The following is a 25,206-nucleotide window of genomic DNA, read 5'->3' on the forward strand; positions in this document are numbered from 1 at the left end:
CTCTGCCTGCCCGCTCGTCTCACACTCCTCCCCCTCCCAGAGGAACGATTGGAAGCGAGGGCACACACAGACAGAAGCGCCCAAGGGCGGGCACACGCAGCCAGGCGCCCGGGACGAGTGGCTGCTCATGCCCTGCGCGGGTGGATGTGAGTGCGTGTTTACAGAGTGCAGCGCAGGCGGCGGCGACAGGACTTTGGCGTGGGCGCTGCGTGCGTTCCCTTCGTGTGTGTTTTGAGTTTCTGTGTACGTGCATGTAGTTTCATGTACTCACAAGTGCCTAGAGTCCCATGTGTGAAAGAGGGGTAGGTAAGTAGTCCACATCTCTGCCTCGGGGCCTTGACACTCTGGCGGAGTGAAGCCACCCACCATCAGAACACAACCTAAGACCAGACCCTCACACTTGCACTCCTGTCTTTGAAGGGAAAAGTTCAAGGTTTGCTCTGAGTTGCGATTGTGCCCCACTCCTTTTCTCAGTTCCCTTAGATAGGTTTTCCTGACATATCTCCATTGCTGTGGCCTTCCCCCTAAGGTCTCTAACTTCCCTCTAGGCTGTGGAAGTTTCTCCCAAGTCTAAAGCTCCCCAGAAAGAATCCACCAGAGCAGGCACCACCACGTCTTCTTTGGATTAAATGTTAACTCCACAAGGGCCAGGAAATCATTCCTAATGTCATCTCTACCGGTCTGGCAGCCTCTCCAGGTTATTTCCTCTATTCTCTTCAGTAAAAAAAATCCAATGGCTGAAGGTCCAGCACAAAACAGCCTTGCTGCTTAAAACATTTTTAGAATAAATGACCTGGAATTTGAACTCAAAACCTTGTAACCCCACAAAGCCTCTTCCATCAAAATGAGTCTTGCTTTGGACTCTGGCAGGGACCTTAGCATTCCTTAGAGTTGTCCTTAATGACCACCCACTTTGGCATTGGGGAAAATCCTACATAAACAGAAAGTGGAGATGTAGTCACTAACCAACCCAGGGTCCCAGAATGTGATCCCAACAAAGTCAGGGCCAAGTCTCCCAACTTTTTTCTAGTGCTTTTCCATTCTGAGGTTTTTTTTACTTTTTCAAGAACTCTAGAGATTGGAAGGAGGAGTGATCAGGAAAAAGTTTTTATTTCATTCAAAATTTCGAATGGAGTCTCCCCACTTTCCAGGCACTGGAGGAGAAAAAAAAAAAAGGAGTGAGGTAGCAGGTCGAAGACTCCCGATATAAAAGAATTGCTTCTTAGGCAATTAGGTTAGATCAGGCCTTCAGATCTAGCAGGACAGAGAAGTATCAGCAGAACCAGCTCCCAGAAGTGCTGAGGTAGAGATGGCAGAGTCAGAGATGGAGAAAAAGAGGAAAGATTACTGAGAGTTCCCCTCTTTGTCCATCTAACTTCAGCATACATCCCCCTTTCCTCTCCTTGCCTAGAACAGTCCCGACCAAGACATAGTAGCATCTGAGACTCTCCTTAGTGAGACTCCTACACAATCCAGGTCTCAAAACTTGAAAGCAATTGCCTTCCTTATCAATTGAAAAAGAATGGGCTGGAAACTACAAAAGAATTGCAAATTAGGATTAGATCTAAAGTGAGTCCCAAATTAGTCAGGTATTTTAACTAGAAGACTTGGGAAAGAGGAGATATTACTTCCAGAGGAATCTCTCAACATTTCTTGTCAACACAGTGATATATCCCATCCCTGTTCTCCTAGGCCCCCATCTTCTAACCCATTTTTTAAAAAATTCACTCCTCAAAAAAAGAGACTTTAGACTCCATCTCATCTAACCCTCTTCATTTAACAAATGGGGAAACTAAGTCCAGGAAAATTATGTAGTCCCACAGAAAGCAAGAAAAGAAGCCAGGGCCAAGTCTCTCCATTTTTTTCTAGTTATTTTCCATTCTAAGGCTCTTTTTCTCTTTCTCTAGTCACCAGTCCTGGCGTTTAACCTCAACTTCATTCCTCTTGTTATAATCCAATACAATTTCTGTCTCACCCTCTCTCTAGAGAGTTGAGAACAAGGTATATCTGATCCATTCATAGGCTCAAAAGACCCACTATTCTTCTCTCCCTGTCTTTCCCATCTCCTGTCCCCCACTTTTCCCAGGCTCCTTCTGCTCTACCTCATTCCTCTCCTTTTCAGCTTCCAAACTGCCTCCTGCCCCTTGCAAGCCATGCCTCCTTCACTCCCCTAACCCCACGATCCCTTCCAAAAAGCTCTGAGTTTGATAGAGACCAAAAATGATATTTTGGCAGTGGTGACGGATGGATGTGATCTGCCTCCTACAGGAATGCTATTTAAAGGGGCAGCCTCACAATCCTCTCTTTCCAAAGTGACAAGAGAAAAGCCTGCTCCTCAATCTCTCCAGAGCTGCAAACTCAGCTCAAGTTAACTTCTGACTTCCTCAACCTGCAACATGGCCTGCTGCTCCTGCTTCCTATCCAGGTGGGAGGGAGAATACTTGACAACTCATTGAGGTGTGGGGGCTGAGGGGGAATTCATCTTTATCTCCCTTGATGACAGGTACTTAGGAGGAGCAGGAGGCCCTGTGGGGAGGAGGACTAGAACATTCTTCCCCCCTAACCATGTGAATACATTTCAACCATGTGCCAGCTTCTTCTCAAAGTCAAACTTTGTTTGAGAAGAACTGATAATAAGCATGAGGACCTAAGGTTAAGGAAGTCTTGTCCCTAGCTGGGACCTCCCTCCCTCCTGGGTTGCAAGCTCAAACCGCAGTTGTTCTCTTCCTCCCAGGCAAAGTGCCAAAGAGTTAAGACCCCCTCATCCAGGGCCCGGCACCCCTGCTCTGAGAGACTGCCCTCAACTTCCCACTGGGCTGAATACTGGTAGTGCCTTCACCACCCAAAGGTATGGGAGCTCCTCTGCAAGCACCTCACCCCAGGCCTGGAAGGAGTGATAATTCCATCTCATTGCTGCAAACAAGTTAATGGAGATTTTAATGAAAACACTGCACTAATGAAAATGCTGAGGCTAGAACCTACTCTGCCTGCAAGACAAAGCAATCAAGGTCAGAATTTCTCCCAGATATTTATTCCTCAGTTCCTCTTAGGCCTGAATAAAGCAAACTGGGGATCTGAGAGCAGAAAGCAGTTCATGGTCAATTGTGTCCTAGGCTGCAAGGATTCAGAGATCCTCCTGGCCCAAGAAGCAAACTGCCTAAAATTCTGATGCCTGTAGATATTGACCTTTGGTTTCAGGTGGTAAAGGCCATCATGTCCTTACCTCCTATTATTGCTCATTCTAGGGTCTCTGGATTTTAACAACTAAGTCTTCCCAGATGAAAAGGTAGTCTGGTCAGGGAGAAAAGGTCTAGGACTTCGGTCCCAGCTCTATATGTACTGCTAAACATGTGACCTTCATTAAGTCATTTAACATCTCTGAATCTGTTTACCAGCCTGAAATAAGAAAGCCTTCCATGGCTACCTTGCAGAAATGTTATAAGGATGCAAGAACACTATGACAAAGTGTATGTGGTAGAGAAATATATATGTAATTATATGTTTATTAAAAATATTACAAAATTTTAGTGACAAAGAACAGATTTATGTTACCAGGGTTTGGGAAGGGATAGAAGGTTGCAGGAAGGAAATGGGCGTGTTTATAAAAAAGGCAGCATGAGGGATCCTTGTGGCGAGGGAACTGTTCTCTATCTTGACTGAGGTGGCAGATACACGAAACTACATGTGATAGCTGTTCAGAACTAAATACATACACGCAGAGAAATAAGTGTAGTAAAACTGGGGAAATCTAAATAAAATAGATTGTATCAATGTCAATATCCTAGTTATGATAGTCTACTGTCGTTTTGCAAGATGTTACCTTTGAGAGAAACTGGTAAAGATAACAAGATCGCTCTGCATTTTATTGGATTAACTATCTCAAAATTTTTAATTTAAAAAAAAATGAAAGGTATTATGTCTACTCTCTAGTCCCCTAATGCAACTTGTCTTCTGTCCTCTGGGAGGCTCCTCTTCAGCAGTTTCACATATAGGTGGAAAAGGGGTCTCCATCTCCTCCAGATGGTGATCCCAGCAGAGATATAAGTGTTTAAGAGTAGTTGTTCAGGTATTTCTGAACCTCTGTTCCTCGTCAACTTTGCCCCCAGTAGACCTGACCCTGAATCACCCCTTAGAACATAATTTCCTTTTCATAGCAAAGAAGGACAACTTGCTGATGCATGAAGCAGGATTCTCTGTTACTTCTATCCCAAAGAGCAGACAATTCTTACTAAGAAAAAACTGTGTACTGGTTATGGGCACCAAGTTTAAAAAGTATTGACTAAGCCTACATCTCGAGAAATTAAGATCAAACACACATATACAGAATCCAAGAACAGCTATCAAATAGCTTTAATGAAGGCCAACGGTTTTGCTGAAAACCAACAATTGCTTCCCTATTATGGTGAAAGTGTGGACATGACCCTGATCAATCAAGTAGTTAATTATGTTTGCCCATTCCAACCACTTTAAACCTGTGACATATATGATCTGTTGCTGCAGCCTTCCTGGCAGTGGGTGCACAGAAGTGATGGATGGAGGCCACTGTTTCCTGCCATGGAGTTAACTAAACCTAGTTTAGTGCTATCTTGAATGCCCCAGGCTTTTTGACACTTGAAATTCTAATTAGTGCAGAAAAGGGCTAAGTTGAAATAGCTTGTACTCCCTTAAGTATACCCACACTCAGAGCCCTATAACCTAATGAAGTTTATGAAATTTCAGATCTAGAAGGAAATCCCTGCCTGGAGCAATGGCTGTACCCAGGATGACAAGGGGATTTGGGTTAAATTAGTCCTTCCAGATAGGAGAAAGAGTACCCCCAAATAATCCAGGAGAGAAAACTGCACGACTCTGGTCCAATTAGTTGTCTTATGCCTTAGAATTACCTAGACTGACCCTCTGCTCTGGGTTGTGGTGATGTCAGAGAAAAAGCAGGAGAGGTTAAGGTTAAAGAGATGAGAGAACTTACTTGTTACCCACAAGATGTGGTTTGGGGCAGTGAAAATCTCTCAAGAGCACGTCCTCATTGCCACTGCAGGCAGTAGAGCTAGAAGCAGAGGATGAGACCCATGACTCCTGAAAGAGCCCCCAGAATGGAAAAAAAAGGGGTTCCTTTGCTATAATTTTATAGTAGGAGTAGGCTGAATGCTTGCTGAACACATCTGGAAAAGGAAGAGAGGAGGTAATCGTCCTAATGAATGTGCAGGAGACAATAGCAGCTCCAGTGGGAGGATTAGAAGCTCATTATGGTTTAATATGATGATTGATCATCTCTGTCCGCCAGCATTATCCTAAAATAGTGATGAAGGTCAGAGAAACCCATGCCAGTCAGAGCTCAAGCTCTAGTCACCAGAACATAGAAAACATATTTGTATGTCACTCAATTTTTTCATTGTAAAAATTCACACACATGGCCCCATTCCCCTTTTTCCATAAACTGTCCATCCCCCAAGCCTGTCTCACTTCTCTGTGATTTCTCAGCACTGGACTATTCCTCTATATGCCTGCTCATCAGCTCTGGCTTCAGACCCCCACCCCATCCCCACCCCTTCAGAAAATGGCCACAGCTTCCAGTACAGCATGGGTTTAGACAGGTCCAAAGGCTCCTTTAGTGGGTACTGGCTGACACTCGGTTCAGGTGGAAGGACCGGGATACCTCCCGATAGGCATTTCGAAGCAGGACATAAGGGAAACAGGACTCCAGCATGTCTAGGGTCAGGAAGGAAGACTCCTCTACCACCTGGAAGAGAAAGGGCCAAGAGATGAGAACCTTAGGGAGGACATACCTCTGTGACACCCTGTTCCTCTTTATTCTGTCCCCTTGGCCCTCTGAAGCCCTCAGAGTTACAAGTGAACAGGGTTTCAAATCACACTCCCCCTTCCTCCCCACTTGATTTAGCTCTAGGAAAGCAATGTGGCCTCTCAGGCTCCATTATAACGGCCCCCTTCCCCCACCTCAGGGTTATGAGAGGCTCAGAAGCTAAAGGCAGGAAAGAATCACTTCCCTTGTAGCAGAAAAAAATCCCATTCTCTCCTGTTTTGGATGCTAAATCATATGTGGGTAGGCGGCACAGATGCAGGTAAGGATGAATAAAAGTGCTAATGACAAAGCTTGGCAGAGAAACAAACAATCACCACTTCAGGGCCAGAAAGAGGGGCCTGGAATCCACATGGGTCCTCTTGTGCTGAGCCTCAGTGTCCTCCCTCCCTCAGTACAGTGCTTATGGAACAGTAAAGATACTGCATAAAGGAGCAGGCATGATTAATTAGTTTAATTAGAAGCCTGTGTGTCGTGGTAATCCCAGTAGCCCCCCACAGCCAAGCAGAAAGATAGATCAAGATGCCTGGATCAGACTGAGGCGGAGTGTGTTAGTCAAGAGCAACATGACATAATATTGGGCTGGAGGGTCCCCATCCCTGAGGAAGCAACAGGGTGTATTTCCTTTGGTACTCTTCTCATCAAGAGGTTTAGGACCAAAACACACACTCTGGAGAGAAGTGTCCATATCTTCTGACAATTCATACAGATTGGCCCTCTCCAATTTGGCTGGTGTTACAAGTCCTGAAAATTCACTCAGAAAAGAAAACTTACTCTATCTACTCTAACATGTTTCTCTCTCTGAAGTCCTTTCAGGTTTTAACATTTGTAAGATTCTGCTATTCTCAAACATGTACACAATACACGCAGCCTCAGAAGAGCAGATGCTGCAGGCCGAAGGCAAGGAAATCTGCCAGTAAAACCGTAGCTCTGATCTTAGGTTGGATAACAGAAATAATTTTTTGCTAGGCGAGACTTTCAAACCTTAAGCCAGGAGAGAGATAAGATCTCTTTTCCAGGATACATACGACCCTCAAGTATAGGAAAATGAGTGACAGCTTCAAGAAGAATCTACTGGCCCAAGACTTCCTATTCTCTGTTCCATTAAGCACAGAAAACAACAGGGATCCTAACTGGAGAAGATTCATAGTAGTGGAAGCAGCCCTAGAATGAAGGCCTAGAAACCTAGGTTCTAATCTCAAATCTGCCCATATATTTTAGGAGAGACCTTTAATATCATCTTTCCCTCCCTGTCCTCGGTTTCCTCACCTATGAATTATAAGGACTGGACAAATTGCCAGGTTCTGGCCTCATTCTGACATCTAAGATTCCACGATCCTATGAGTCATCTCCTTCCCCTGTGAAACCCACACCAGGAACAGGCTAGCAACACTGGGGGTGGGCACTGCCCAGGCTTAATAGCCAAGAGAGAAAGACCCCAGGAAGTTAAGTGCTTGGCCAGGATTTGGGGCTACATGAGTAGCCTCTTAACTCAGAATACAGCTCTTTCCCCTTCAGTCATTTCTAATTTCTCTGTGGAAACATTTGCATTTAAATTGCTTTGCAGCAGCTAGTCCCTCTGTCTCTCTCTGCAACAAAAAGCGTCTGATCCTAGCTCTGTTCCAGCCACTCTGCAGGCCTCACTGTGATGCCACAAGGAGCAGACACCTTCTCACATTTTGTTGTGGGGCAGAGAAGCAAAGCAGAAGGAGGTGGCAGGGCTGTGTGGTAATACAGAATCACCTCCAACCTTACAGAAGAGAAAGCTGCCTACGGAAGTGAAGAGGCATGTCTAACCACCCAGAAAACAAAATGAACAGCAGAGAGAGGGAACTAACATTTGTTGAGCATCTATTATGTACTTTCATGTATACAATCTCATGAATCCTAACCACTGTTATCATAAGATTATTGCCCACTTTTATGAATAAAGCATTGGCTTTTCACAAAGGTAATTGACTTGCCCAAGGTCATGCTGCTCCAATGACTGTGCTCTCTGTCCAGCACACGACAGGCATTTGCCATTTGCCTCCTCTGCCCTCTCACCCCTCACCACACCCACACCCCTATACACTTTTCCATTCTCTCCTCTTCTCTGTCATAATCCTAAATCAGCCCAACCTAGGCCTTTTTCTAGAAGGAGAAACTAAGACACAGATACTACTCAGTGCCCATGTATTTAAAGGAGACCCAGGAGGAAGTCCCAGGCATGCCTGCCCCTACTATTTGTGATCCTGGGCCAAGAGTCGAAATGGAGGCGCACATACCATATGACTAAATAACTCAAATAAATTCTTATGTTCTATCTTTCGACCTTCACAATATACCTTTATAATGTTATGGAAAGCCAGGTTTGAATTAAGAATTCTTAGACTCCTCAGAGCTCTCCACCAGAATAGGGGAGTGGGAACCAGCCCCTGTTTTGAAGGGTTTTGTATACACACGTAGACTTCCTAGCTCCACAGCCAAGCTCTAACCATACATTCCTTGGGAACTAGAGGCATATCCACCAGCAGCAGTCTGCCTCGGTAGAATGGACTTAGGAAAGAAGTTCCGCACAAGCCCTACAAGTGGGCTGGAGGTGCTTGGCAGAGAATTCTAAGGTCCCAGAAATATTTAGTTGGGCTTCGAGGTGGGGCACAGGCTGTATGTAGGTGGGCATCTCCTCGCCAACAGGCCAGAGGAGGGCCTCTTTAACACAGGGCCCAGGGCAGGAGCTCTTTGGTCCATGTCTAAGTACAGTACTAACCAGGAGAATCAGACTTTTAGAGCAAAAGAATAAGTGTGTCAAGGAGGAAAACAGGGTCATGAGGAAAAGATTTTTTTTAATTAACCAAGTCACAGTTCCCAGAACTTTCTGCCCAAGTAGGAAAAAGCCCACAACTTAGAAAGAACAGAGAAGAGATAGCAGGAGCTTCCTGATGCATGGCCCCCCTGGGTCCCTGCCTTATAGCTTTTCATCTAAAATCCTTTCCTCCTCTGAGCCTTCCCTCCTCCCTCAGTTCAGCTCTGTGCTATTCAGGACCCTATTTATAGTACTCTTACGAACAAGAAATACAGTAGTAGGAAGTAGTCAGGTAAAACCAAACATGTACTGGACAGGTAGTAATGGAAAAGGGACACAGCTGCCCTAACAGGTCAGACTCAAGAACATCGCAGGAAAAGGGGCCAGGAAGGCCTTGTCCTACAGAGAAGTCTTTGAACACTCTACCTTGAGATTACAGGGTAAGTCTAGAATGTTAACCAGAAAGTGAGGACTAGACCCAGGAGGTCAGGAGGAATTAAGTTATTAGTTAATGCTTTTGGGCGATGACAATGGCAGGGACCCAAAGACCCTAAAGAAGAGTCTCCCTCTAGCCCTCCCTCTCTAATTCCCCAGACCAACTTAAAAGAGATACATACCAAGCGCATGAGCAGAGAAATAGATTCCCGATTTCTGGTTTTAATCTTGTCAGTCTCCTGGCCCAGCTGTAATAGGCTAACAGAGGCCACCTGTAAAGGAAGAATTTGTAAGGAAAGCAGATTTTTATGGAGATCAGAGTTGGGCAGCCTTAGGCTACATGCAGTTAAGGAAAAGTCAAAGAGGAAAGTTAAGAAGTACTGGGATGTTCCTGAAGGATCAGGGTGGAAAAGTGGCAAATTCCCTAGGTTTCCCAGACGCACATTGCCTATAAACCAGCCAGTACAGATAACAGGAGGTTGCCAGGGGTGCTGGGGGAGAGGTTGCAGGGGCAAGGAAAGAACCTAAAACAAAGGCAGGCAATATTGTATGCCAGAAGATTAATATCTTTTCCTAGGCAGCCTCCAGACACCACTATCATCAGGCTGTTTACTGCTGACTCTCCACCCGCCTAGAGACAGAGCTAGGCCTCTGATTCAGACACAATGCTCTTGGTATTCTCCTCCTGTTCACTCCTGAATAGCTGTCCTCTCCATTTGCCTCCAGGTCCCCAACAAATCAAAGAGGGAGGAAGAAATGTAATTAATTGCATCCCAGGCCCATTTAGCAAACAAAGAAGGTAAAAAAGGAAAAGGAGGGGAGAAAATTCCCTCCTCACCCCATCTTAGAGATCTGGTATGAGTCCTCCTTATATCTAAGATGCACAGAGCGTATTCTGTCTGACTGGCTGTCCGAGTTTAATAGAAACCCACTCACTAAGCTTCTAAGTCCCTGATATGTACTTCTCAAGACAATGGTATGATTCCCAAGAGAATATAATCTACTGTGTTTCTTCCTGAAAGGAGACAAGTGAGGCTCTATTTCTTAAATCAGGATCATACTTTGCAAAGGAATAAGCTCTCTATTGCTGAGAATGCTCAAGCAGGCAGCAGGTAATGGACCATGTCTCAGAAGTATATGAAGGGGATTCCTCTGCAGAGGATTTAGAATAGAAAATTCCGGGCCTCTTTTGACAATAGAAAGATTACTTATTTTGTGTTTTTGCAGAGGCTAAAATCAATGTTGATAGTTACATGCAGTCAAACTTGGGCTGAAATTTTTTAAAAGTGCTTTTTATTTTTCAAACAAATTGGACATAACCTACAGTAAAATCAGCCACCTGGTTATGAGCACCAGTCCCTAGAAATCTAGACCAGAGAGTCTCAGAATTAGAAACCAGGATGAGCAACATCAACATCACAGGGACATTTAATGGAGATGCAAATTTTACAGCCTCCCTCTAATCTACTGATTCAAAAATTCTCTAAGTGATTCTGATTTATGCTAAAGTTTGAGAATTTGAAAAAAAGTTTGACTTTTTGTCAATATTAGAGTTGGAAAGAGCCTGATAGATTATAAAACTCAGTGTGTCTCCAACTTTATTGTGCATCAGATCCCATGGAGACCTTATTAAAAACAGGCCTGGACTCACCCTAGGATATTCTAATTTAGTAGATCTGGTATAAGGATCAACAATCTGTGTTTGAACAAGCTCCTCTGGACATTCTAATGACACCAGGGTAGTGAATCATGGATTCAGTTTAATCACTCTATTTAATAAATAGAAAGACTGAGCCCCCAAAAGTTTGGTTTTTCATATGTCACACAACTTCTTAGTGGCAGATCCAGAACTAGAACTCTGATTTTCTGACTCTTAGTCCAATACTCTTTCCAAGTATTTTGGGCAGAGGCTGAAATACCAGATGTTAGGGAATTTAGAAGAAATTTCTGCTTCTCGCTACTTAATGAATTAGGTGAAAGGTTAGACTCCAAGGACTGCTCAACAATAACTGTGTATGGATTTAAGTCAAACCAATTCTCACCAAACTTTGTGACCTTCTTCCTTATCACCTAGACCTACTCACCACCAGAAATTCCTTGAGGTGGGTTTCAATGTTCTTATTGTAGAGTGTAAAGAGAGCAGCAGACACCTGGATGATGGCTTTGGTCAAGCAGTGAATATTGTTGTTGTAACCTAGTTTATTATTGATAGAAGGGAGAGAAACAAAATTAAGTGAGTCACTCTAGGCTGACCCCAGCTGGTAAGTTATTTTTTCAGGCTGGGCCACCCCTATTTGATATCCAAAGGACTTAGAGGCATTTGGGAATGAGGAGAAGGATATTCCTATAAAATTTCACTGGAATTGAATTGTATGGGTAGTTCATTCTCAAGTGTCTCAAGCGAAACTCAACTTTACACCTAAGTCAGAAGTCTGTATTTTCCAGATAAAGAAATATCTTTGTCTCATCTCCCTATACCAGGACATTAAACTAAATAGCACTTGTTCCTCAAACCTATTCCTTACTTACCATCCTTCTCAATGCAATAGAAGGAAGAAGGGTCTGTGGCAAGGAGTGGGAGGGAAACTGCAAGAAAGATCAAAAGCAGGCAGGCCACCTTATATTCCTCCTCAGGGGATGAAGTATCTGGTAAGAAGAAAAAAGGAAAAGAGGAAAAGTAAGGTCAACAAACAGGAGTTATCTTCTATAGGGGTCTTACTTTACAGAATTACTGTGAGGATCACATGAGAAAGTATCTATATAAACACTTTATAAAGCACCACAGGCAAGTCATTATTGCTGACAGGGACAGGACTAGCTTCTACTTATAGTGAGGGGCCTGAGTCCTGGAGGCCTCCTCTTGTGACTGAGCAAAGCTCTTAATGAAGGGCTGTGCTGACAAGCAGTCTGAGGATACTCTGACACCTGTGATGGGGTGGAGAGGCAGGAAAGAGAGAAGGGAGTCTCACCAAAACCAAGATAGAAGAGGGAGGGCCCGTCTGGCAATTTTGAAAGAGCTTAATACCAGCCCCTTGGTTCTATCCTATTCTGTGTGTGTATAAGTATGAATGTGCTAATCAGAGGAAATGTGTAATGGAAAATATGATAGACAAGTTTGAGACCTGGGGAAGAAATGAATAGTGTCAAGGTGATTATATGGGAGGATAGAGCACAAGATCACTCTGGGGGAACTCAAACACTGCACCACACAACTCAGCATGAAATCATATACTACTAGTGTATTGTTCTCTCATTGTTTCATTTGCATCAATCTTATTTCCCCAACCAGATTGTAAATTCTTTTGAGCTCTTGCTGAGCATCAAACAGATTCTCACTTAATACTTTTTAGTTGATTGACAGGTTAACTGGTTGGAATCTTATTAGAAATCTAAATTGCCTGTGTAAGTATTTTGTGGGGGTTAGGGACCACACTTTAAGTCTTTCCTTAGCACCTAGCTTATGTTCCTTGAATTCATAATCCCAAACAAAAGGCTTTTTTGACATTGATATTTTCCCACCTAAAAATATGGCCCAAGCCATCCCTTGCCCACTTTCTCCAATTTTACCAGCTTTCAGATTAGCAATGGCAGCCACCAAGGTCGGGTCAATGTCACAGCCCACTCCTGCAGCAGATGCCAGCTCAAAGACACTCAGGGTCACCTGGTAAAGAAGAAAATATCCTGGAGACAATTCCCCAAAGAGAAGTACGTGACAGAAGCTACGGGTAATCAGGATTCCTAGATCACAAATTTTAAACTTTGGTATACTATCACCTTGTCTAGGTATTTCTTTCATAGCTCTCGCTAACAATCAGGGGAAAAAAACCCAAATGCTTTAGCTTGGCATTCACATATTCCAGAATGCAAATTTACTTTCTCAACCTTATTTGCCAAAACACTCCTAAAGTCAAGGCAGCCAGGGTAATTATTCACTCTCCAAACTATAACTTACTTCCATACTTCCATACTTGGTCATGTGCTTCCCTCTTTCAAAGTGTCCTTTCTTTTCCTCTACTTATAGTTAGGTGACACCCATCCCTTAAGACTTAATGCAAATCTCGCAAATCTCGTATGCTCTGTGAAGCCCTCCCTGATTACTTCAACCCAAACCCATAACTCCCTCCTTAAATTGGTACCACTGACTTAGCACTGATCACACACAGCATCTAGTAACTTCAGTTATCTTTTCAGATAGGAGGTGAGACATATGGCTTACCTCACCAACTAGATTATAATTTTTTTTAGACCCCGTGGCCTGAAGAAGATAGAAAAAGGTTTTGTTCGGAGTGAGAAGTTCTGGATTCAAATCCTAGCACCACCACTTACTAAATGTGTGACCTTAGCTAAAATTACTTAAAGTACTTGAGCCTTAGTTTTCTCACCTACAAAACCGGGATAACAGTATTTACCTCACGGAGTCGTTGTGAAGATTGAATTAAACTACACATGTAAAACAGCTACCCTAGGGACTAACAGAGTCACTAAAAGACTAATAAACATTACTCCTTTTCCTCCTTTTCCTTTATCTCAAAACTAGGAACTTTGCATTTCTTTTTATCTTCTCTAGTTTTTAACACAATGCTAAGCACATAGGAGCACTCAATTAATATTTATTGATTGATATCTGAATTCCTCATTGTACTTAGAATCAGGTTCCTAAGATATAGCCCCAAACTCCATCCACACACACACACCAAGTCCTTAGACCCCTTTTGAGATTAGAGAAGAAAAAAAAAAAGACTTTAAAATATTCTGACAGAATAAGGATAACTGTTTCAGCAGTAAACAACTAAGTAGAGTATTGCATGCAAAGAACCCCACAAACAATAACAATATATACACACTTCGCATGTGGTACTCCACACAGAAGGCAAACCTTAGCCACATTCTGCTCTGCCCTTTATTTAAATTTTCTACTAACTAGATGGCCCTGCCTGTGGCAACCATGGCCTGGAAGGTCAGTGACCTGGCCCATGATCTGTGGTTTTCTGGAGGAAGAAAAGGATGGTTGAAGGGGTCTTTTATTCTCTTATCCTAATCTTCTCACCCCTCTGAGGTAGTAACAGAATCTCCAATGGACAGGCCATCCGCCTCTCCTCCACCTTACCTGCTTATTTTAACAGTCAGGCAGAGCCTAAAACTTGAGGCTACCAGGGAGATATCAGCTAGACAAGCGCCTGACAGGCTATAGCATTCAGCCCCAACATCAGCAGCTCATTGTAAAAAGATGACTGGTTGAAAGGGGCAGCCATCTCAATGGAACATCGCCCCCTCATGGCTCCCATGACCACCTGACTCTCAGCTGATTTTACACAGACAGAAGAGGATATTTCACAACTCTTGATCTCAAGGTAAGAACATTTTTCTTAACATCTAACTTTAATTTTTCCTGCTAGCCAGTTGCCTCTTATTACAGATCTCCCTTTTTTAAAGGAATCAATAAGAGGAGTAGCCTGCCCTGTGCATTTGAAGACCCTTGTTGCCAGCCTTCAGATGTATTTCCGGCATAACATACTTGTTTGTTCCAGGTGATTCAAAAGACAAGATATTGAAAAGTAGGGGAGGGAAGGAATGGATGTTTAACTTGGGGTGCCTACAAAAGCCCCTCTTTCTCCATCTCTGTAGTAAATGGGGCCTGTGGCAGGTGAAACAGAGAGAAGAACCAGAAAGTTTCAGAACTGGGAGGAAGAAAAGGCCAGAGAAAGAAAGGAAACTCTGAGGGCAGGCGGGGTAGGTGAGAATGAAAGGAACAATCTTTTTACAAAAAGTATCTAAGCAACTTACTAAAGAGGGGACTTGGGTGCACATCTAGGTAACCTTAGAAAACTTACAAATACAGTCCTAAAGCTTACCCCTCTCTCTCCAATTATGTTTCCCAGCCAAACAGGGTCTCCCAGGTTCCCACTTCTCTTCATTCTTGCATGTTGCCCCAGCTCTGCCTTCTCTCCCCAAGAATATTTGTATAACCAATGCCTCTGTCCCTCATCACAAACTCTCCCCCAGTGTTTCCTTGGCTCTTCTCCCTACAGTATTCTTCAGAGCCCTTTCTCCCTTACAAGATCCTAGCTACCTACATCCTTTTCTAACAAATCTCCTAATTGGATTCCACTTTGCACTCCCCCATACCTTGATGTCTGTGTCTGGAGTGACAAACTCCTTCAGGCATTCAATGGGACCCATAAGAAATGGGCAGTGGGAGGAGAAAACCTGGAGGAAAGAGAAGATAAATGAATCCACAGAACAGTGGCCAGTGCCTTCAAAGATAGGTGAAAACAAAGCAGAAAAGGGGGGCCTCGGCTTAAACAAGAACGTAGCCAGCTTCCCACCCCTTTCCTCATGCCTCCAGGTTTCCTTGGCTGATTTATCCCCAGAGATCTTTCAGGACTTCTATCAAATTAAGCTCCTTTCTCCTTGATGCTCACCAACTCTTTCTACGACTTCTCATAATTTCCCTACCCATGGAAGTATCTTTGATTCTGTAACAGCCCCTCCCCCAACTGACCTCCCGAAGTCCCTCTTGAGCCATGGCCCTAAAACTGAGGATAACTCCAATGATGGTCATGCGCTTCAGCACATTATCAGCCCCTAAGGAGAAAGACAAGTGTTAGAGAAGAGAACATATGAGGATAGTGATGGCTTTGCTGCTTCAGACCCAGCCTGGCCCCCAGATCCCTCAAAATCCCTGTCATCCACAGTGCTTTTCCCACAGTTCCTTCTCCGTTTAGGGGAGGTGCTCACCCATCAACTGGGGCAGCAGAGTAGCCATCAAGTCCGCCTTGCCAAAATTTGATCGGATCTGAACAAGTACGTCCATGTTTTCTACCACCAGCTTCTGCAGCCGGGACACAGAGACATTAAGAAGGAAGAAACGAGACCCATGGTACATCTGTCCCCAGTCTGCACTCCTAACCTTCTTCCCTGAAGCTAAACTTTTTGCCCGGGGCTTGCTTCCACTGTACCTTCAGTTCCACAATCTGAGAGGTCACATGCCACATTAGGTTTTCACTCAGGAACTTCATGCCATACGGCCCCAAGAGTTCGGCCAAGGCCCGCATCTCTGGAATAGAGTTACAGATGTCCCAGGTGGGACTCAAAGGGCACTGGAGCATTTGCATAAGAGCTAGGGGATTAATTTGAACATTTAAAATGTTTTTCAGCAAGGAAAGGAAGTAGGAAGTTGGAGAACAAAAGTGAACTGATATCTTGCATTCAGGTGATAGGTATGGCCTACCTGTAGGACAATTTACTCTCTCCCCTCACTGGTACTCACACCAAGACTTTCCACAAATGATAACTATTTATTTTACATTTTTATAAGAATCTCTACTTTCTCAAGTCCTTTTATGTGGTATCTGGGTTTTATTCTTACTGGATCAGCTATAGTAGCTTTATTAGGTGTAAGACCCTCTCTAGCCTCAGTTTACTGCTCTGTAAAATGAAGAAATTAATATCTGTCCTGAATATCTCAGAGAGTTGATATGAGAATGAATAAGATACATTATAAAAAACTTAGAACACTATAAATATATGTATGAATGAAGGATTTTTATGATAATAGTTATTAACAGCCCTCTGAGGTATGTGGTATAACAGACAAAGAGATGTTAAGTACTCATCCAAGGTCACTCAACCAAGTCAAAAGCTGATACCAGAAACCTAGCACAATGCCTTATTGCCCCTTCCTGTGTCCCAGCAGATGCCATAACTAGTTTCTTATCCAAGGTCTGGCTTTTTCTATGTTCCTCCCTCCACTTCCCTTATTTAATGCTTCCCAGTACAAGTTTTCTCCTCCATACGCTACTTTTTTCTTTTTTCAAAATCAACACATATCCCCAGAGTCCCAATTGCTTTTTCCTCTAAATCCTCTTTCCTCCAGTTTGCCCCAGTGCCTTATCCCTCCCTACCCAGACTGCTTCCAGCTCTTTGCAAATCAAATAAAACTGCCTGGGGAAATCCCATGTTAGAAACACTAATGACAGATTCAGACAGGCAGGAGCTCTAGCTCTGATCTTTGGTTATCGGCCCTCTCAGCAGAGAAAACCATAAAAGACCAGAAGCAACAAGAGACCAGTAAAGAAAGGTGGGTTTAACATAGCTAATACGAGATCAGAGGGAAAAGAAAATCAAGGCTCCATGTCTGAGTTTTTGAGGGTAGTACCAGTTGACCTCCACCTCCACCAATGACAGAGGATGTAGAACAGGTCACAGCAATAGACACAGAGCTTTGTCCAGAGTAATACATTTTTACAGTCACCTATTTACAGTAGGAAGATTGAGCTAAGAACTAGAAAAGGATTTCCTAGATAGTCAACTTAGATAATTCTAAAGTGGCTGATAAAGGGGAAAAGGGGCCGAATTGCATTTTCTGGAGCCAACAGAGAAGAGGATTGGATCTGCCAAACCTCCTTACTCTAGTCTTCTCTACTCCAGGCTAGTAACCCTAGGGCATCCTCCTCTTTTCATCTATCTATTTTTGTAGTAGCATTGCCCCATCACCATGGTAACCCAGGGAAATTGGGGTGGGGGTGGTAGAAGGGGGAATCAGCATTACCTCCTGCTGCTTGTCAGTTGTCAGCCAGCAAGACCTAAAGCTGATTTTAGATGCTGCCTACAGTCTGTGGGTGGAGTTGATGAGAAGGGGACACATCTAAAACCTCTAGCAGATGAAGAGTAGGGTCATCTTACTGATAGAGTCAGAGAATAAGGGGAGGAAAAAGGCAGAGCTAGAAAACAGAACTGTGTACTCTGATTTTCATAACACCCCCAAGGAAGGGGAAGAATGGAAAGGGCAGGGTCACTGAAGCATCTCCTTCCTGTCCTAGATACCATGAAGGATCCATGATTTATATGGAAGGGAAAGGAAAGAGAAAGCAGTTAGGAGAGTCCATCAACCAGTCAGTCAGTAAAACAAATCTACGAAAAAGGGTTTTGGCTCAAAGTCCTCTTTAAAAAGAGAATGATTTCCCAACTCATCCACTACACAGTACTTACCTGGTCCTCTTGAGACACAAAAGCACTTCTATACACTGGGAAGCAGCAGTACATTAAAGTACCCAGCTTCTGGAATTTGACTGCCCTGAGTTAAAATCCCAGTTCTATCATTTATGAATGTGTGACCTTAGACAAGCTCCTTGTCTCAGTGTTCTTATCTGTAAAATGAGGATAATAAGAGTATCTACCTCAAGGCTCTTGTGAAGATTAAATAAGTTAATACATGAGGACATTGAGAACTTAGCCCACCATAAAGGCCATCTATTATCTCATTATCATTAAATATCAGTAATCTAAGCACTGGCTAAGGCTCTAAAATTTATCCCTAAGAAAAAGATGCCACAACATTAGACCACTGTTTAATAGTTTCAAGAATGGGAATGTCCTCTTTACATTTATCCTTTACCTTTCATTATATGTCCCACTCTTATTCTTTGTGGAAATGGAAAATAATCATTTCCTGTCCTTCAAAGAATGAATCCTTTCAGTGACTTGAGTGCCCCTACCTAACTCCTAACTCTCCTTTTTTTCCCTCTCCACCTTTAACCCCCAGGCCATTCCTCAATTCTGGGTCTCACTCAAAATCTCTTTTTGTTACCCCTAAGGTGGAATCTAGCAGAGATGCCGAGGAGAGTATAGAATGAACTACTGAGAAGCTGGGAGAATTTAAATGGAATCCATAGGCTGAGATGCTGTATTGAGGGGGAAAGGCTCAGCTCCTTGACAAGGAGACCAGACCCTGGGCTCACCAGAGATGTCAGAAAACTCCTCTGCGCTGAAGTTTTGTTCCCCTTCTCTGGGAAGGCTGATGAAGGCCTGCATGGCTGGGGAGAGGATGATGGTCCCACCGCTCGCCTGCCTAAGCAGACTTTCTAAGTACCTACAGAGTTGGCCAAAAAAGCACAAAAGATTAATGTTCAGTCTCTTCTCCCTACCACTACCACTGGGCTCTGGAACAGAGGCTTCCACCAAAGGCTGGGGTGGGGAGAAGACACTAAAGAAGCCAGTACAACACTCTAACACCCCAAACCATTGGCTCAAAAACAACTAGCAGTAACGTAATTCCACTTCGATTCTAATCTGCAGGGTATTTCGCTGGGCTATTAAATGTAATGGCCTGCACTCCCTTCCTTCGGCCCTTGCTTTCCTCCTACTACTAGACTCCCCTCACCCTTGTCCTTTCTCTGTTTTATTAGACAAGCCCAAGATGACAAGAAAAAAGTTCCTACTAATTGGGCTCCTGTGAAATATATGTAGCCTCAACCTCTCCAATGAGAATGTTAGACTGAGGACCTAGGATCCTGGAAGTGAATCTCAAGTCAAATCTCCTGGATAGAGAGAAGCCCCATGAACACTGGTCATCCAGTCTCTAAATATTTTCTCTGGACCTCTGGGCAAGTTCAGAAGGCCTCCAGCCAGTGTCAGCAGAGGAAGGCTTGGCCAACTCATTCCACTCACCTGGGCACTAGCTCTGGGCTTAGGTTTTACAGAAGTCACAAGCTAACCACGGTGGGCCAAACCCAGCCATCAAAAGTGATTTTTCAAATTTGAATTAGTTGTTAAATTTCTGAAACTGAGATTTTACATTAAAAATAAAGATTTAGTGGGTCAGCGATCAAGTGGAGCTAAGTGGCAGCTGCCTCTTCCAAAGAGGCATGCCCTCCCCAATTACCTGAAGTTCCCACCTAGCCCACAACACCCATTACTTTACCTCCCAGGTCTCTCTTGGCATCTGCATTTGCAAACCTTGTCTGTCTTTCCCCGTACTCATGGGATTCTTTGCAGCCTGTCTCCTGCTGAGCTTATATTGGATTAAGAGCGCCACCCAGTGGCTTGAAGAGGTAGAAATCTGGCTCCTTTCCACCCTTAAATCTCTAAGGAAATATTGCTAATTGCTACCTTCTCTGGTTTGGGGGAGGCTCCTTCCCTATTAAGAACAATCTACTAGAGACATGATCTTGTCTGCGGATGAAGAGATAATGATCCAGAGAGAAGGTATTAGAATGGTTTTCAAAGGAAGAAGCTAGGCACAAAGAGAAACAAGGAAACTTCGGAAAGAGAGAGATCATTTGAAATTAAAACAGTTAGAATCCAGAAAAGGAAGATTAAAAAGTGGAGATTAAGAGAAAAAAGGTCAGATTGCTACAGAGTAGGTCAGCGGATGTTACATGGAAGATTAGAAAGAAACCTCATGGAGGACAGAAGGAGATCTGGTTTGCCCCAGCTTATTGCTCCAATCCTCAAGCTGAAAAGAGCCTCAGAGCCTCCCTTTGGAGGTCTGTGACCCTGGGAATTAAAACGCCTAAACCGAAGTCCTGCTGTGTAAAGAAAAAAGTGCTAACAATGAGGTAAGGCAGAGTGAGGATAAGCAACACTGACCAATTTGTGTAAAGAGTGGTGATAGTCTGCTCCCCACACGAGTCCAGCGGCTGTGTCTGCTGCAGGAGGGCATTGCGGATGACTCGGGAAACATCTGCACCCAAAAACTGGGCCAGTGACTGAATGAAACTGATGTACGCTTTGACTCCTGCCAATAGCTCAGAAGGCCTTGCAATTTCCTGGGTCATGGCGTTGTAGCCAGCCAGCCACACAATGGCTCTAAGTGACAAAAATAATTACAACGATAAATGATAAATATAGTAAGCGTTATTGCATTTATCTGTGTTCCAGATGCTGCGCTATGAATTTACTACATGTGTTATCTCATTTCAACCTCATAGCAACCCAATAAGGTAGGTACAATTATTATCCCCATTTTATGGATGAAGAAACTGAGACAGAGCTAGTAAGATATTTGCTATCCGTGAAGACCACACAGCTGGCAAATGGCAGAGCTGGGACTTGAGTCCAGCAGCATTTGATTCCTAACCACTATGCTCTTCCGTCTCCTCTAGAGAAATTAGTTTAAGTGTTAAAAGACCTGGGCTCCCAAATACCTCTAACTCTACCTGAGGGGTCACACCATCTGCATTCTCAGGGCCAACATCTGTCTTTTCTCCTTGGAAAAAAATTAGTTCCAACCACTGTCAGAAAACCACACCTAGAAATCTTGGAAGTGCAATTCAGTCCCTAGTAGCCATAAGATGCCAGAGCTGATGGAGATCACAGCTGGCTGGCATGCAGCTATGGCCAACCCTAGGGAAGGTGGGATAACCGTTCACACTATACAGGTCTTCAAATAATGTTGTCTTATTATAACATTGATGAACTGCCACAGAAACTTAACTCTTGTTTATATGGTAAAATTGGTTTTGTTATATTTTGTTTCACTTAAAGTCACAGAACCTATCAACAATGTTAAGTGAGGACTTACTGTATTATTTTAGGGGCACACAGGATCACCTCCCCCAACTGGACCCCCATCTTCTTCCAAAATACCTTCCCCAGGAACCTGAGAATTCAGTTAGTCCTTTGACCTAAGGCATTTTTCCTCATTAAAAGGTAAACAGTAGGAAAAGAGGAACATCCCACTTTGTCAAAGCTTTTGTCAGTCATTTGCACCTTAATATGCATGAGAGTCTTCCTGTTTGGGGAGTTCTTTGTTTTTGGCAAAATGCTTAGGGACAGGGGAGAGGAAGAGAACTAAAGGGCCTGGTCCCCAGAGGAAAAGAAAAAGTGAGGCGGTACCACTTGGGGGAAAATAATATGAAAAGGACAGACTGGGGGCAGGCCTAATCTATTTTAGAATTTTCACTGAGGCCAAACCACTAGGCCAACCCTAGGGCTTTAGGAACAATGATGTCAGTGAAGAAAATATTAGGAATATGCAGGGAAAACTAGAATATCACACCCATGCTACTCTAGGGCCTAAAAACCACCGCCAGCTTCTGAATATTTATACATGGACGGTTATCAACTTGTCCTCATCTTGATGTTGTGTATGCACCTGAGATACTCCCTTCCATATAGTTAATGTGTACAGAATAAAAACGAATTTTACTGACACCAAAGCAAAAACCTAATTGAAAAATAAATCTGTATCTCCTACAATCTAAACACAGACTCCTAATTTCTCCCTATTTCTGTCCTTGCCCCTTTAGTGCAACCAGAGTGATCCTATTGAAATACTGAGTCAAATCTTGTACTGCTCTGCTCAAACTCTACCAAGGCTCCCCACTCCCTCAGAATAAAAGCTATTCCCTACAATGACAGAGAAGCATCTGGACAGTATGCTACTCCTCCAGTCTCTCTCACCGCACGTCCTACCCTGGCTCATTCTGTTCCATCCACGATGGTCACCTCCAAGTCCCCTGAACATACCAGGCATGCTCCCACCTCAGAGCCTTTGTACTTGCTGTTTCCTCTGCTTCAGATATTCTTTCCCCAGACAGTCACATGCTTGGCTTCCTCACTTCTTTCAGGAGCTTACTCAAATGTCACTTTCTCAAGCAAGTCTTCCTTGGCCACCCATATAAAATGACAACCCCCCCCTACACACACACACACACTTCCTATCTCCCTTTCTACTTTATTTTTCTGCTTAGCACTTATCACTATCTCATCTATCATCTATTCTATCTTATTTTGTTTGTCTATCTCTCTCAGAAAATAAGCGTAATGGGGATAGAGAGTTTTATCTGTTTTGTATACTGCTGTATTAACAGCTTCTAGAACACTGCTGACACACAAAGTAGCTGTTCAATAAATATTTGTTGAATGAATGAGTGAATATACTACATATTTCAAAAGAAAACAGAGAAGACTAGAAGATTATTCAATATAATTCTTCCCCTCATTCCCCCGATTGCTGCCTGTAGTGCCCAACTCCAGTATAAGGAATGTTTCTCCTACTTTGGGAGCAATGGAATGACGGACAAAGTGGAGGGAAGTTAATCTATTTTATCAAGGTCTATTATATGCCAGGAACTGTACTATTAGAATCTTTAATTTTCTACCAATGCTCATTTACAGGTAATTCCCAATTATCTATCTATAAGGTAAGTATCATTATCCTTACTTCACAGGGTAGGAAACTAAGGCCTAAACAAGTCAAATAACCTGCTCCTGTGTCTTAGCCAATGGCCAGGATCTCAATACAGTTCTGCTGACTGCAAAGACTCTGCTCATCCTACTAAACCAGTGGTGATCAACTCTGGTTATTCATCAAAACCACCAGTAATGGTTTGGAGTTCTTTGTTTATTTGCTTTTAATAAAGATGCTTGGGAACCTATGCCAGATTGACTGCGTCAAAAGCTCCAGGGTGTAGTATGACTGCCAAGATGAATCTAATGGAACCCAAATTTGAGACTAACCATACTATACAAACGTAGACGACAAAGAAAGAGCGATACCTGTTGAGTCTGGCCTCCAGATGGCTGCTGAGATACTCAGAAGGGAAGATAGTGTGTTCAAATACAGAGAAGCTGTGTACATGATTCATTGTCAGTGCCAATTCTGTCAAGTTTACATGTAGCTTATCCATGCTGGGTAAAATTGAGAAAGTAAAATGAGCTTTGATTATAGGTCTGGCACTGCCTACTATTATCTGGGAAGGATTTGTCAGGCCCGTGACCCTTGGACCCCTTTTATCTTCTAGAAACACTCAGCCTAAATAGTACAAGTTGATACTGACTTCAAAAGCAAAGTAGAAAATTCACATTTAAGTGCTTTTCCATATCTGTCATTCCCCACCAATTCCGCATTCTTTTGCTGTATCACCTTCCATCTTCCCTGATCTCCCTTTTTTGATGCAGTGCCCAGTTGGCCCAGATCCTCACTTGGTGACAATGCTGCGGTTCTTCCTGTGACTCTCAGCTCCTGGCTTGTCCCTCTCAGGCTCTCCTTTTCTAGGAGTCTGCCTCTGCTTCATGGTTTTCTTGTTCTTGGCCTTGCTGATGGTCGTGGCACAGTGCTTAGGTAGAAGCTTTAGAAACAAATACAAGTGAATGGAGAAATGAGATTGTTCCTAAAACTGCTGAGCAGCCCATCTAACGTTTCTTCATTATTTTCTGTTCTTTTTCTTTCTACCTTTCTCTTCTTCCTTCCAGCATCTCCTTCTCTAATGGGGGTATATTTGCAAAGTGCTTGCTGCTTTTAGTTTTTATTAAATATCTCCCCATGTTTAGGCTCAAAGTCTCAAGGTGCCAATGTCTTTCAGGGATCAGATCATCAATCTCCCACCCACATCCTGAAAGAGAATCTTTCCTGATGGAAAAAATGAAGTAAAAAGAGTAAGATCTAAGAGCTGCAACCCACTGCACTTTCTAGGGTCTTCTAGCCTGGGAAGATAGTTATTTTTTTTTGCTGGCATGGAACAACTATCTCATCTGCTGCATTCCTTCATATTTGGTCCCGTGGAGACAGTTAACCACACTACCACAGCCTGCCGAAGACTCAGAGCTCACAATGTGGCCAGCACTCTCTTTCCACTTCTTTGTTTTCTCTCTCTCTCTTTTTCTTAGATAAGATATATTTCTTACTAGTTACTTTACACATCAATCCTGCATATCTTCTCTTCACTGATATACCCCAGTTAGCCATACAGAAAATCTAAAGTAGATTTATATATTCAGGTATCTCCTTCAAGGTAATCACCTCGGAATTCTCTCCTTTCAGTCAAATGCTGCTGAGTATGTGCAGAGCATGTCTGGAAACTCCTCATTTGGAATCACTCTTAGAGCAGCATAAGAGCCATGGGAAAACTGGTGGTGTTACTTTATAGTCACATTTTGTTTTTTTAAGTCCAAACTCTTACTGTTTCAAAAAAGTCAAGTCTAACTTAATGGATAGAGATGTGTCAACCTTAAAATTATGCTGAAGTGTCTGTGGTAGATTCTGAGAGTAGTGCCAAAAATGTAACTCCATTAGTAATGGCAACATCACTAATTATTTATTCAAAATGATAACTTTGGAGGGACCAATATTCATTTGTTTGCAAAACTTCTGATGTGTGTGAAAACAGTTATGGAAATCATGTTTTAGTCATCCATGATTCAGCATTGAGCAACTTTCTAACTGTGTCCCTTGCACGTAGTAGATATTCAAACTGAGTGATGAATATACCCATAATAGTGCTCATTTGCATATCTTCCTTACATTATTTAAGTGTGTTCCACACATGTTTTTGTACTCTTTTTTTCCCATAAACTGGGACATTCCCCCAGGGCAGAAATATATCTTCTTTCTGGGACCTTATTCCAAAATCCAGCTCAGCACCCACTAAGTACCAAATAAGTAATA

At 43.2% G+C, this 25,206-nt stretch overlaps 1 protein-coding gene across 2 annotated transcripts in view; it reads right to left on the reverse strand.

The window, feature by feature from the left end:
* Positions 1–1,064: 1,064 nt before the first annotated feature.
* The window catches only part of NCKAP1L (NCK associated protein 1 like), a 41,763-nt gene continuing 17,621 nt past the window's right edge, over positions 1,065–25,206 (reverse strand). The window contains exons 19-31 of one of the 2 annotated variants that reach the window (XM_036236501.1): positions 23,745–23,890; positions 23,319–23,450; positions 20,406–20,624; positions 18,776–18,906; positions 15,995–16,092; positions 15,774–15,867; positions 15,538–15,620; positions 15,162–15,242; positions 12,603–12,696; positions 11,565–11,681; positions 11,120–11,229; positions 9,218–9,307; positions 1,065–5,737 (exon numbers count right to left, since the gene is read on the reverse strand). In XM_036236501.1, the coding sequence (XP_036092394.1) occupies positions 5,606–5,737; positions 9,218–9,307; positions 11,120–11,229; positions 11,565–11,681; positions 12,603–12,696; positions 15,162–15,242; positions 15,538–15,620; positions 15,774–15,867; positions 15,995–16,092; positions 18,776–18,906; positions 20,406–20,624; positions 23,319–23,450; positions 23,745–23,890 (1,527 nt within the window). In that variant the 3' untranslated portion in view covers positions 1,065–5,605. The remainder of the gene's footprint in view (positions 5,738–9,217; positions 9,308–11,119; positions 11,230–11,564; positions 11,682–12,602; positions 12,697–15,161; positions 15,243–15,537; positions 15,621–15,773; positions 15,868–15,994; positions 16,093–18,775; positions 18,907–20,405; positions 20,625–23,318; positions 23,451–23,744; positions 23,891–25,206) is intronic. The other variant, XM_036236500.1, reaches the window with a different exon arrangement.

The sequence above is a fragment of the Rousettus aegyptiacus genome, unplaced genomic scaffold, assembly GCF_014176215.1.
Source record: "Rousettus aegyptiacus isolate mRouAeg1 unplaced genomic scaffold, mRouAeg1.p scaffold_m13_p_2, whole genome shotgun sequence".
NCBI lineage: Eukaryota > Metazoa > Chordata > Mammalia > Chiroptera > Pteropodidae > Rousettus > Rousettus aegyptiacus.